This window comes from Pyxicephalus adspersus, chromosome 5 (assembly GCF_032062135.1).
Source record: "Pyxicephalus adspersus chromosome 5, UCB_Pads_2.0, whole genome shotgun sequence".
Classification (NCBI taxonomy): Eukaryota; Metazoa; Chordata; class Amphibia; order Anura; family Pyxicephalidae; genus Pyxicephalus; species Pyxicephalus adspersus.
This window is the reverse complement of record NC_092862.1, coordinates 97,993,348-98,005,456: the sequence shown is the minus strand read 5'-3', so window position 1 is coordinate 98,005,456 and position 12,109 is coordinate 97,993,348. Positions and strand designations below refer to the sequence as shown.

At 34.7% G+C, this 12,109-nt stretch overlaps 1 protein-coding gene across 5 annotated transcripts in view; it reads left to right on the top strand.

The window, feature by feature from the left end:
• Positions 1-12,109, top strand: part of BBS9 (Bardet-Biedl syndrome 9) — a 165,561-nt gene that overhangs the window by 61,918 nt on the left and 91,534 nt on the right. For 3 of the 5 annotated variants that reach the window (XM_072412225.1, XM_072412229.1, XM_072412226.1), the window contains exons 11-16: positions 5-186; positions 3,411-3,487; positions 4,384-4,437; positions 6,282-6,384; positions 7,360-7,464; positions 10,852-10,866. In XM_072412225.1, the coding sequence (XP_072268326.1) occupies positions 5-186; positions 3,411-3,487; positions 4,384-4,437; positions 6,282-6,384; positions 7,360-7,464; positions 10,852-10,866 (536 nt within the window). The remainder of the gene's footprint in view (positions 1-4; positions 187-3,410; positions 3,488-4,383; positions 4,438-6,281; positions 6,385-7,359; positions 7,465-10,851; positions 10,867-12,109) is intronic. The other 2 variants (XM_072412228.1, XM_072412230.1) reach the window with 2 other exon arrangements.

Below are 12,109 nucleotides of genomic sequence, written 5' to 3'. Positions count from 1 at the left end.
GTAGGGACATGAAAGGAATAATAGTATCATTAAGTGACAGTGGTCACTTACAGTGCTCCTACTTGGGTACTGACCCTTCACTCTTCCAAGCTCCTAAGGTGGAGTCCCGTGACATTAACTATGAAGAGCTGGATGTGGAAATGAAAGAACTGCAGAAAATAATTAAAGAAGCTTCAAAAACACAAGGTAAAAATGCAACATAATGTAACATTTAGTGGTTTCTATGTTATATTTATGGCTTTTTCCCCAATTTTTTCCCCCAAATCTTATTCGATATTGTAACTATGCAACTAAAGTAGATGCTTACTTGAGATGTGGTGTATAATTGTGACATGATGTCATGTGCCTGATAGAGACAGTAATAGTGGGGGTTGCTTCACATGCATTCTTGGCCCTGGTAAGCCCTGGTAAGGGCACCATAAGAAATTAATGGCTAGTTCTGCAGTATATGTTCCTAAGGCTAGACAGTACTACGTTGACAAGACAGGCAGCTGGTGATGCTAGATGTAGTTGGCACTGCAGGAGAGAGCATCAGGTGTAGGACTGAACAGACCACAGGACTAAATTAGCAGGCAGCAGCAGTCAGGTGAAAGCAGAGTTGGTGACTGACAAACAAACGTAGCATACAAGGGGTAGTAATGCAAACCAGTATCATTAACTTGCAGCTAGTAAAGTATATCAAGTTGAAGTGTAGCCCAAAATTCAGCAGCAGAAATTTGAGCAGTATCCGAAGGGCAGGAACAGAAACTGGGTCAGAAACATTTCACAGAATATTCATATTAAACCTGGTCACAGATGATGACCACTTAGGGAGTGTGCTGAATGTGCAGATGCCTGCATCCCTACATGACTGGGCTCCTCTTCACATATTAGGCCTAATTTATTAAAGCTCTCCAAGGCTGGAGAGGATTCACTTTTATCAATAAAGCTGGGTGACCCAGAAAACCTAGAATTGATTTCTTAAGTCATTTGCTGTTTGTGCTAATGTTTTTTTCAATCCTGGACCACATCCCCAGCTTCACTGATGAAAGTGTATCGTCTCTAGCCTTGGAGAGCTTTATTAAATCAGGCCTGTTAGGTGAATAAATGAATTTACATTGTTGTGAGATTTACTATAATTTAGTTTGTAACATGTTATTTGACATTTTTTTAACGCATGTATGACTTCAACTCATAATACATTTAATTTAGAGGTATAAAAAATGCACAGTAAGTTTAATTAAATGTTAGCATGATTTATTTATTATCAGATTTAAGTATCAAATGTTCCAACACCTTAAAGGTAATGTGTTTTTTGTTTTTTTTAATTTCTCATTCCTAATCTCTTTTTGCATGCCATATAAAGATGTTTCCTATAGATTATTAGAATTTTTATACCAGGAAAGAAGGGTAAAATGGCAATTAACTCATATTTGTTTCCAACTTTTTTACTCTTTATGATTAAAAGCCAAAAAAATATGAACTTGTATCACTTAACCTCTCCTTTCCACAGACCCCTTTTTCTAATATTTGTAAGAATAAGTTAACATTACAGAATTCAGCTTCCTGGCACAATTGAAAACAGTCTGAAGTCAGAACAAAGTTGATCTTCCATTTCAGTTACTCATGGCATTGGTTATTCTCCTATTTAGCACATTGGCATTTAATGTACAGGAAAGTGTAGCCCTTGTGTGATTTTCTGGAGGGAATGTTGAAACAATTAATATAGCTTAGTGTGTCATCTGCTTCAGGAAATAGAAGTGATGAATAGTAGCTGGACTTCAGCCACTCCAATTTCCCTTTTTTTCTGGGAGAGAGACAGCAACCCTACCATGACTCACACCCAATCCAAAAGCATTGATGTTGTCTTAAAAGGTTTTTCAGCCAGACAGTAAACATTATTGAATCAGGCACCAACGTTAACATTTTAGCTCATATAAGATGACACAATAGGAGGCTAGGGTTGTGTCATCAGAGGTTTATTGCTTGTGTATGGAAAATTAAGAAATAAGTATAGTCCTTTTTTTTAGATATACTTAGAAAAAAATAAGCTTAATGAGCTTAAATAAGCTTACATTTGGTTTTAGTACATTTTTTAAATTATTTTTTTTAATTGTTCCCAGTTTATCCAGAAAAAGTGGGTACTTTGCATGTAAAACACAATGGTGTATGGTTAGGGCTACGCTAGTTTGAGCAGCACTAAAATTTTAAAAAATTGTGATAAGACAGGACCTTTAATGCAGAAAAAACAAGTGATATCACCTTTGCAATAAAATAAACTTAAGACCCCTGTTCTCGCTCTGTCACAGATGTCACCATCTTGAGCTTGTCCTGTTCTGGGTTCAGGCCTTGTGATTGTCTCAATTATGGACAAAATAAGAACAACATAAATACTAGCTTTCTCCAATATCATGGAAATTCTGGGGTGTAGTGTTTTTAGAAGCTCCATTTTTCATAATGGAGGGTTAGTTTTTGAAATGCAGCTTTGTCTTAGCATTTTTTCACAGAATTTTAGGGCAAAAGATAAACATATGAGGTTCACTTATTTAGTTGGGAAGAGTGATAATTTGTTGCAAAAATATATCATACATTCAATTAAAAAAAGTTAAGTTTGCCATGTTACTGGTGAATGCCAAGATAGTCAGGTTACCTTTACGACTAAGCCCTGGAGTGGTGAAATATATCAGAAAGTTGCAGGAGAGATGGGGTTTAGATGAATGCTGCCTGTGTGATATTTGTAAAGCAGCATTTTTTATACCGTTTTATATGTAATTTAAAATACAGTCTGGCTTACTTGCTTTTCTGGATAATCTTGGGGAAGTTGGATGTTTCACCTGCATTTGCAACCAGATTGAAGAACACAAGAACAGCTTTGTTAGAAGTGCATTGCATTGCATGTGTACTTCATATTATGGTTTACATTTTTTACTATAGTACATGTGGTGGTATTGCTATTATGCCAAATGGCACTTTTTTTTTGGCATAATTGACATACCTCAGTGGCAAGCACCCAGTAAAATATGACTCATTTATAGCACAATCTTTTGTGTAAAACCAACCATTTGTATCTTAATGTTCATTTATGAAACACTTAACTCTATTTTGTAGAATTAATTACATTTTTACTTACAAACAAGGGAAAATTAATTTTTTTTACACTTCATATAGTTGTGTTATATATATGTATTTTAGCAAAATTATTTGGAGATAGAAGATCAAATGTTATACCTAGACAAGTTATCAAAAAACAGTTCATGTTGATTTAAAAATGTAGTTGTTTCCTGTGTATTAACATAATATAATCTATAATACAGTAATATATTAATATTTTTTTTCTTCACCTATTGATGTTTTTTTCCATTTTTCAGTATTTTCTTTTAATGTATTATTAGAAATTTTAACATTATTTTGTTAAAAAAAATTTGTGTCAGATATTTTGCCAAAGGCTGAAAAAGAAGATGACTTGATTTTATCAGCAACTGTGTCTCCTGCACTTGATGCTGTATCTGTAAGTTTGCAATCTTATATTTTTTTTATTGTTGAATATATCAGTGCGCTATTACAAATACCACTAATTCATAAAAAAAGGGCTGGGATATAAGGTCTTGCCTATAGCATACCAGTGGCCCAATGTGTCCTATCCCTAAAAAGGAAAACAAATTACATAGACCTAAAAAAAAGATTAATTGAAATGTATTACAAGTGCATTAAGACATTAAAATTTTGTTTCCTACAATGAGACATCAGCTTTTCCTGTATGTTTGATTTTTCTCAAGGATTTACCGCATTGTAACATGATATTAGCAAAGCAGTAATATAACTTTATCTTATACATTGAAAGTATGGTATACCGAGTACGGTAGAAAAGAACAACACAAGGATATCATACATACATGTCCAATAGTGAGAACCTATTTATGTCCACTGATAAAAGAAAACAAATCATAGCCACAAAGGGTTTTCATAGATGTATAACCCGTTTGTCAGCCTTTTAGTATTATGATTTTACTAATAGATGTAGTCTTTGTAATGTAACATGTCTAATTCTGGCGTATCTTATATTTTAAAGTAAAATTGTTAGCAACATAAAAACATTATATATAATGCAGTATGCCATTACATTAACTTGCATTACAGTTTTTGTTTTGTCCCTTTGTAGCCCATAGTTTTCTTACCTGTGATCCAGGCATCAGACCTATTATTTACCCACGTCTGTACTGGGTAGACAACACTATTAATTCTGCATTGCAATGGTGTGGAAGCATTGCCAACCTGTGTATGGTATAATTTTATTTTGATATGCAGTTTGAATTAAGCACCCCCTGTCAGTGTGAAATAGTAAGTCCTGAAGCTAAATCTATTTCACAGCATACTAATTTACTACTAATGGATTCTTTTCATCAGCAGGCTGTTGACATTGCTTTGGATTCAGAGGCTGTCCCTTCAGTAACCGTTAAGGTATCGGTTTTCTTTTTAAAATTTGCTTATGGCCTTAAAACTATATTTTGCAGTTATGTATTACATCTTCCTATTTTCTTGTTATTCTTTCGTTGCACTATTTTGGGTAGTTTAAGATATTTAGTCAATACAATAGAATAAATCTTAAATGGTCTTACAAAGATCCAGGGCTCCATGCACGGCCCACTCTATATATCTATTCTTTATCAGGAACACTTACATTACTTCTGATGCAGAGCACAGCAAACCAGTTGTAAAAAAACTGAAGTAATCAGCTGAACAGTTTTTTCTTTGTAATCTGCAGGCTTTAATTATTTTATGGTTCACCCCAATTAGTTTTTTTTTTTTGCCTTTATCCCCGTCTCTGTATCAATTTTTTGCTGAATTTTTCTTTTCTTTCCCACTTAAAAATTGGATAGGGCATAGTTGCAGAAAGGGACAGGCAATGTCCCTTCTACAGTAAGCAATATTATCTGCCTGATTGCTTCCTTCAACTCTCAAAATAGTAGAAAAAATACTCAGCACATTCAGGCTTTCCCAGTGGCTGCTGGCACTGAATGAACTCCTGCATGCCTGCATGGTAGTTGTGTCTTTGTGGCCCAACCAATTAGGATGGCTCAGGATCGGAACAATAAAGAGAAGAAAGAAAAAGATGGTGGCGCCCAAAATGGGATGGTGACAGGTGAGTATAAACTGAGTATAGTTCTGCTTTAACTGTTTGTCTGTAAAGTTTTTAAATTTGCACTACTGTTTTTGTTTTTTTGCACTGTGTTTTTTTGTAGCACTGTATTAAAACAAATTTAGGTAGGTAACACACTTTGACATTTTTTGTCCTATCCCCAAACTGCTCTTGGGTTATTATTTGGATTTGTGATATAACTGATGACTAGTAAATAACTTGTAATGTACTTTATAGAATATCCAAATAGAAGTGCTTTGTTTTTTTCCACCACATCATTATCCCCTTGATGTTCACTTTAAAAAATGCCTGATTACTTTTAGTGAAAAGAAAATATATGTTGTTATTTTGTTCTAGAATACTACAGTTTATAATGTTCAGTAAAGAAAAGGGTATATGAGGTGACTGTGAGTGAATAGAGACATTTTGTAACATCAGAAAATACAAAAGGTGTTTATTTTCCACTTCATACTTTTGTGTAAAAAAGGAGCTGCATGTGAAGACTGATTACAGTGATAACCGGTTAACAGAAAGCTTAAATTCACCTCTGTCCCGGTCTAGGATTTGATTTATTCTGGAATCCAGCTGTAATCACCAATTTAAAACTCTGCTTAAATCGTGCTGCTGTGCACCTTGACTAATGTCTGCAGTCTGCACGTTCTAGGGAAATAAAACACGGTTCATTTTACCTTTTTTACCCGTCACTGAGGCTTGTAAGCCAAAATGTGCTGCCAAAATTTTAGCACTGATAAATGCAGAAAGGCTAAAATGTGCCCTGAAAATATACACCACCTTGTCTTTTACAGAACTAGGGAAAAGTAAGATGACAAAAAGATTACATTTTGTATTAGATTTGAGCTTTTTTTTTTTTCAACTTGTATTTCAGATTTTACATAGGCTTTTGCAAAATATATTAAATATTTTTTACATCTACCTGAACACAGATTAGTAAAGATAGTCATAGCACTGGCAAAATAAGGTACATGAAAAAAATTACATACCATTTCCTTACGTATATGTAATAAAAGAATACCCACTAATCCTCTCATTTTGTTCAAAGTGTAAATGCGTTTTTTTTATGTTTCGATAGAATTAGGGTTAAAAACGTAAATTAAGTCAAATAATCCCCTTAAATCATGTATTTTTGGGTTTTATTCCCAAATAGTTATGTATACGGACCAAACTCCAGGTGCAGAAGACAATACTCTCCATTACAGTCCCATCATTTCTAGCAGTTACTCAGGACCAGTTTATTTTTAATTCTGTTGGTGAGTAAATAGTAAAAAGTGTTTCATAATCCATTTTTGACACATAACATAATTTAAAATGCTATTGATACATCTGATTCTTTACTATATATCTCCACTTTCTCTTACTTCTCCCTTTCTTTTGCCTTTTTTAGACTCTAATAAGATCTGTTTGCATTTTTTTTTATTGTGAAATGTAGGATTCAGAAACAAAACCCATCTATGTGCCCCAAACTAGACAACTGTATTATTTATTTTATATCTGAGTTTTAATGTAAGGTGTATCTATTGTTACATTAAGTTACCTGTATTAAATACATGTATGTGCCCACATGTGTACATAGATCAGTAAATTTATACAATCAAGTAGTGTGTTCATAATAGGATAAAATGATTGCTTACTTTAATCAGTTGTTCATTTACACTAGGCCAAAAAGTGGAAGAGCTGGTTATCAGATTTGTTCTTTGTTGCCCAGGCACTACATGTCCCACAGGTCTGTCAGCCCACAGCAACAGTCATGTGAACAGTACACACCAGTGAATGAGATTCTTAGTGTTACATGTATTTGCAGTCCAGATCAAACTGTATAGGATATATAGGTATAAGTCTATACTCTATGCTCCTCTACCTATACTCAGTAATTTCATGTGATATCACACTTTAGGGATGTCAAATTGGCGTGATTGCACTTTTGAGTTAGAGTCTTGTGATATTCTCATATGATGTCACACCAGTGTGATGTCTCTGAAATTTTTTGTGACGTTGTGTGTGTGTGTTGTCTGTTTTTTTTTCTGGGAATGCCATGGTTGTGTGCTCATACTGGGGAGATGGCACGTATTTGTAGTGTCACTTTTTGTGCTGGCTTGCTTCTGAGGTGTGTGTGTTACTCTTGTGATTTAATTCTTATTTGATGGCACAGATGTATTTAGTTTGTCAATCTTTTGTAGCCATAGTTGCAATTATTTCTCTTCCAATAACTTTTTTTTTTACTACAGACCCAGGCATACCTAAAATGGCAAGCATTTCAGTTTTCCTAGGGGGTAAATGTCTACCAGCAGACCTGGAAGGAAGTGCTGTGGCATCTTATAGCACACCAACAGGCAAGTATCTAAAGTTAATCCAACGTGTATATTGTCTAAAATCGTATCACTTATAAATGGAGGAAGTATAATACAAATAAATATACAGAACACTTGTTTCGCCAGCAAGTCATGTAAACAACAAACTATTGCTACAATCTGATTTCAGGGATAATTTTCTGTTGAGATTCTTTGTACTGCTCTTAGAGAAAAACCAGTCAGCTGCTTGTGTACAAAATAGGACTGCTGGTTGTAGGGTTTAGTGAGTCACATAGGCAGTATACATGGGATACTTTAGGTCTGGGTTCTTTTAGCCAAAATTTACAACATAGACGACGCACAAAATATACAGAAGGAAACTGTCGATTTAACTTGCAGTGTTTGTATGGTAAGATCATATCTAATCAAAAACAGCAAAATGTCTCCAATTGTGCCACCAATCCAATCCAGAACCACAGAATTTCCCTAGACCCAATCACTCCACCACACACACACCACACTGTGTCCCTTGATTTTCTACCTGCCCACAACTAGCATTCTGCTCAGGATAGAAATCCCAGATTATCGGAGGTTTAAAATTATTGTGGTGCTAGGCAAGCTTATTGATGCTTTATAGTCTGAACCTTAGAATAACGCATTCATATAGTGGGTTACTTCCAGACCAACATTTTCAACTAAAAACCTGTTACATTATCTTAGATCAGCAGTAGACAAGTTTCTGATATTTTGGGAAGGGAGGATTTTTCTGACTACATTGTGTTAATCATATTACAATCTCACATTTTCTGAATATACATCTGGTGTCATACTCTCTGCACTCCTCTGCACCATATTCTTGTCTGTCATACCTTCTGCATTCCTCTACTACACATACTAACAGCCATTGTACCTTCTGCAATTTTCTCTTGCACATACTAACCTATTTCATACCCTTTACCACTCCTGCCCTGCACATAGGGACTGTGAACAGTATGACAGTAGGCACTATGTCCACCCCTGCACCTAAATTGCAGCAGGAAGCTCAAGTCAGAAGATTGTTGGCCTAGGGGTATGAAGTCTAAATCCAACCATAGTGCTGGAATTATTTTATCTCTTAAAAAAGAATCTTAATTAAAATTGTAACTACATTTATAAACAACTGTACTTAGGAGTCCTGGTACCTAGTTCTGAGAAGAACTTAGAATTTGGGCAAATGGTCAAGTGCATTAAACCTTTTCTCATTTTATTATCTCAAAGACATCTTCTGTTTTGTCTGGCAAAATAAGCAAGAGAAGCTTTGTAAGGAGATTCTTGGCTTTGTTTTTTCATCACCTTCCAACAAAACTAACAATCCCTCCCCATCTCCAAAAGAAATAAAGTTATTGCTTTCAGCATCATTCTATAGAGAATTATGACTGCATTTTTAAACTGAGCGCAGCAGTTTATCAGGCTGATGAGACCTGTGGTGGGTGAAAGCACAACAAGCATCTTGTTTTGGCATCACATCCTCCTTTTGGTTATGTTAAGTATCTTACAAATGCTTCCCCCGAGTCTACAAGTTAAATCGCCTTTAATAAATATTACATAGGATAAATCCAGTAAGCAGCTGTGTTTGTATTTTGAGCATTCTTTATGGTCTGAGCATTTCATGAAATGATTTAAAAAACAATTTGATGTTTAGTTAAATCTGTAATTCATAAGCTATTTCTTTGAAGAAATTCTTTACTGAGGAAGTATGGAGTCTGCTGTTGCTTACCTCTCCTAATGTAAATGCAACCTTGCCTGCTATGCACACTAAATCTGACAACCAGGTAAATATTATATTTTGCCTCGGGGTTGTCAATAATAGCTTCTGCATTTCACTTAGGGCATGCATTGAGAATCTTTATAGATAGCGATAAGGCATTGGTGCCTTATCATTAGAAATTATTTATTTGATAACAGAAATTCATCTCAGGAGCCCTTAAAACCAGAAGAAAAAAGCAAATCAATTTGTTACTTTTGTTAGGGGGTGGCTATATCTCCTTAATCACACCAGTAGACCTTTAAAAAACAGTATTTTATTTAGTGTTCAACCCCCTTAATAAAATAATGCTTGCTGACCAGTTGAAATCAAATACATTGAAGTTGTATAATAAATTTGACATCTTTCACCTAGTTCCCATGTTCTGCTTTTATGATCACAACTGTTTGCCATTAGCTTTTTTTTTTCTAATGCAGTTTTCAGTATCTGTTGACTTCAGCTTTACAATGAGCTTTTACTATAACTGTATGAGAAACTTAGAGTGCCAAACTGCAAAATCGTTATACACTGGCAATGTAATATGTTTGTACTGCTGGAAGACTAAAATTAAATGTATTATTACCTTTTATGAACACAAGGTGTTCTTGCCATTCTCGTTCAGAAGCCAATCTACCTCAATGTTTAGTTATGTGGCCATTTGCAGAATGGTTTCTTGCCACACAGTAATCCTTAGTTTACTTTATAACAATTATTCTGTGACCTTTGAAACATTGTTTTATGTCTGCAAAACTAATGCCTGTTTTAAATGTTTTATTTTAAATTTACTTGTGTGTTTTAGGCACTCCTCAGTTAAGTCACTGAATCCCAATTTCACAGAAATATTTTTCTTGTTTTTTTATGCAATGGTTATGTCCATGGCATTTCTAAGCAAACAGCAAGATATATAATGTATAAACAGTAGCATCCACTTGTGGTTTGGACTTGTGATTCTATATTGCTATGCAGAACCATTTTCTGATGTGTGCAGTTCTCCCTTGAGAAAAGCAGGGGTGGAGATAAAAAAAGGATGTTTTTAACACAGCATATTACTGGCTATGCTTTATAATTATAAAGGTTAGAAAAAAATCCAAAGTGTAAATTTTATATATACATACATACGTACATACACATTTGAAATGTGATGTGAGGTCAAAGTTCAAATAGAAGCCAAAGGGTTGTTTAGCAGATATATATCAAAGCTACTCTTGAAAATGTAGTATTACAATAATATGGAAATGTGCTTTCAGTGCTGTTACACGATCACATGTGTACGTAATAGAAGTGTATGCTTCTAATAATTCCGTGGAAGCATTTAACAGGCTTAAGTCCACATGTCAATAAATATGCTATGGGATCATAATTTGCTGCATTTTTTTTTTGTGGCTAGAGGGCCAGACTTTGGAAATACCTAAGATTATGTTGTAAGAAGAAGGCGAAAATTGTTCATAACCTATTTACCTTATTGTGCTGTTACTTATTAAATTTCCATTAACTTGCTGATCTTTATTGGATTAACCATCTTCCAACAGTATAAGCAATTTTCCAGCAAAAGTGCCCAAAAGTTTACACAGCTGTATTTTTATGAAACATTTTTTTTTAACTTTTTCCTGATTTATTTTCTCTTTATTTGCTGCCTGTGACTTTAGAACTGAACCCTGAAGGTAAGAGGAATAAGCGTTGGACATTAGTTGTGTGCTGAATTGCGAAACTGTATTGTTAAATAGTTAGCACCTATAATTAAAGGCAGTATCGCTTCTAACTGGAACATATACATTTATTTGCTGGTTGCTATGGGCATTTCTCTAAGTTTAACATGTTTCTTGAAAGCATGGAAAATGTGTCATTTTAAGACACTAAGAAACATTATTTCAGGTCTCAAGCACAGTGGGCTGCAGTTTATTTGTCAACAGCTCTGGCAGACTGCATGGCTAAAATGAATGGCTTTCAATGACAGCTGAGGTCCAGTGGTAAGCAAAAACCATCATCTTCTGGCCTTGAAAAGCAGCAATAGGAACACTCAATAAGTGCTCACTAAGAACACTCGGCGGCAGCACTGGGAAACACAATTTTCTATGTGTTGTTTCATCACATGTTTTTTCTATTAGGAAAAGAGACAGAGGAGAAAATCATTCAAGTATCCGAATTAAAAACAAAATTATTACAAGTATATATACATGTAGCCCTGCATTTTTTTAAGCATTTGCAGATAATACAAATACACTACAGTCATGGTTTTGAATAGAGCCTTGGAAAAAAAAGGAAAATTTTTGGATGTTCCAGCTTGCTGGCCCAACTTAGATTCGGATGCTTCTGTCAAAATATGCATACACCAGATCCATAAGGTAAAAGTATGCATACCTTTAACGCTTGAACACTAGAAAAATGGCAACATTTATGATCATTTTAATACATCTAAAGCCTAACTACTTTTAGGAACATTTTAAAAGCCATACCAACTTTGATAAGTGTGCAGTACAACCATACCATGAATAAACAAGATCTTTTCATTATTCCAAGTTTGAACATTACATCCTTTTGTATAAATGGCCCTTAAAAAATGATGAATGTCAACATAAGGCAGACTGTAGAGCAAGGGTGGCCAACAGGTAGATCACAATCTACCGGTAGATCGCAAAGGCAACACGAGTAGATTGCAGAGCCCTGCCTTTCAAAATAAACTCTACCGCGCACAGGAGTTATAAAGTCCATGTTTTTATTGTTGGTAGATCATTTTGACTTGGTAATTTTAAAAGTAGCTCGCAAGCCAAAAAAGTGTGGGCACCCCAGCTGTAGAGTACCAAATCAAGTGTATGATCTCACAAACTGGGTAGCAGCTTTGTGTGGATAGCAAGCTTATTTGACACATTTGTATTCATCATAAATATATGTTTTTGCCCTATTTTT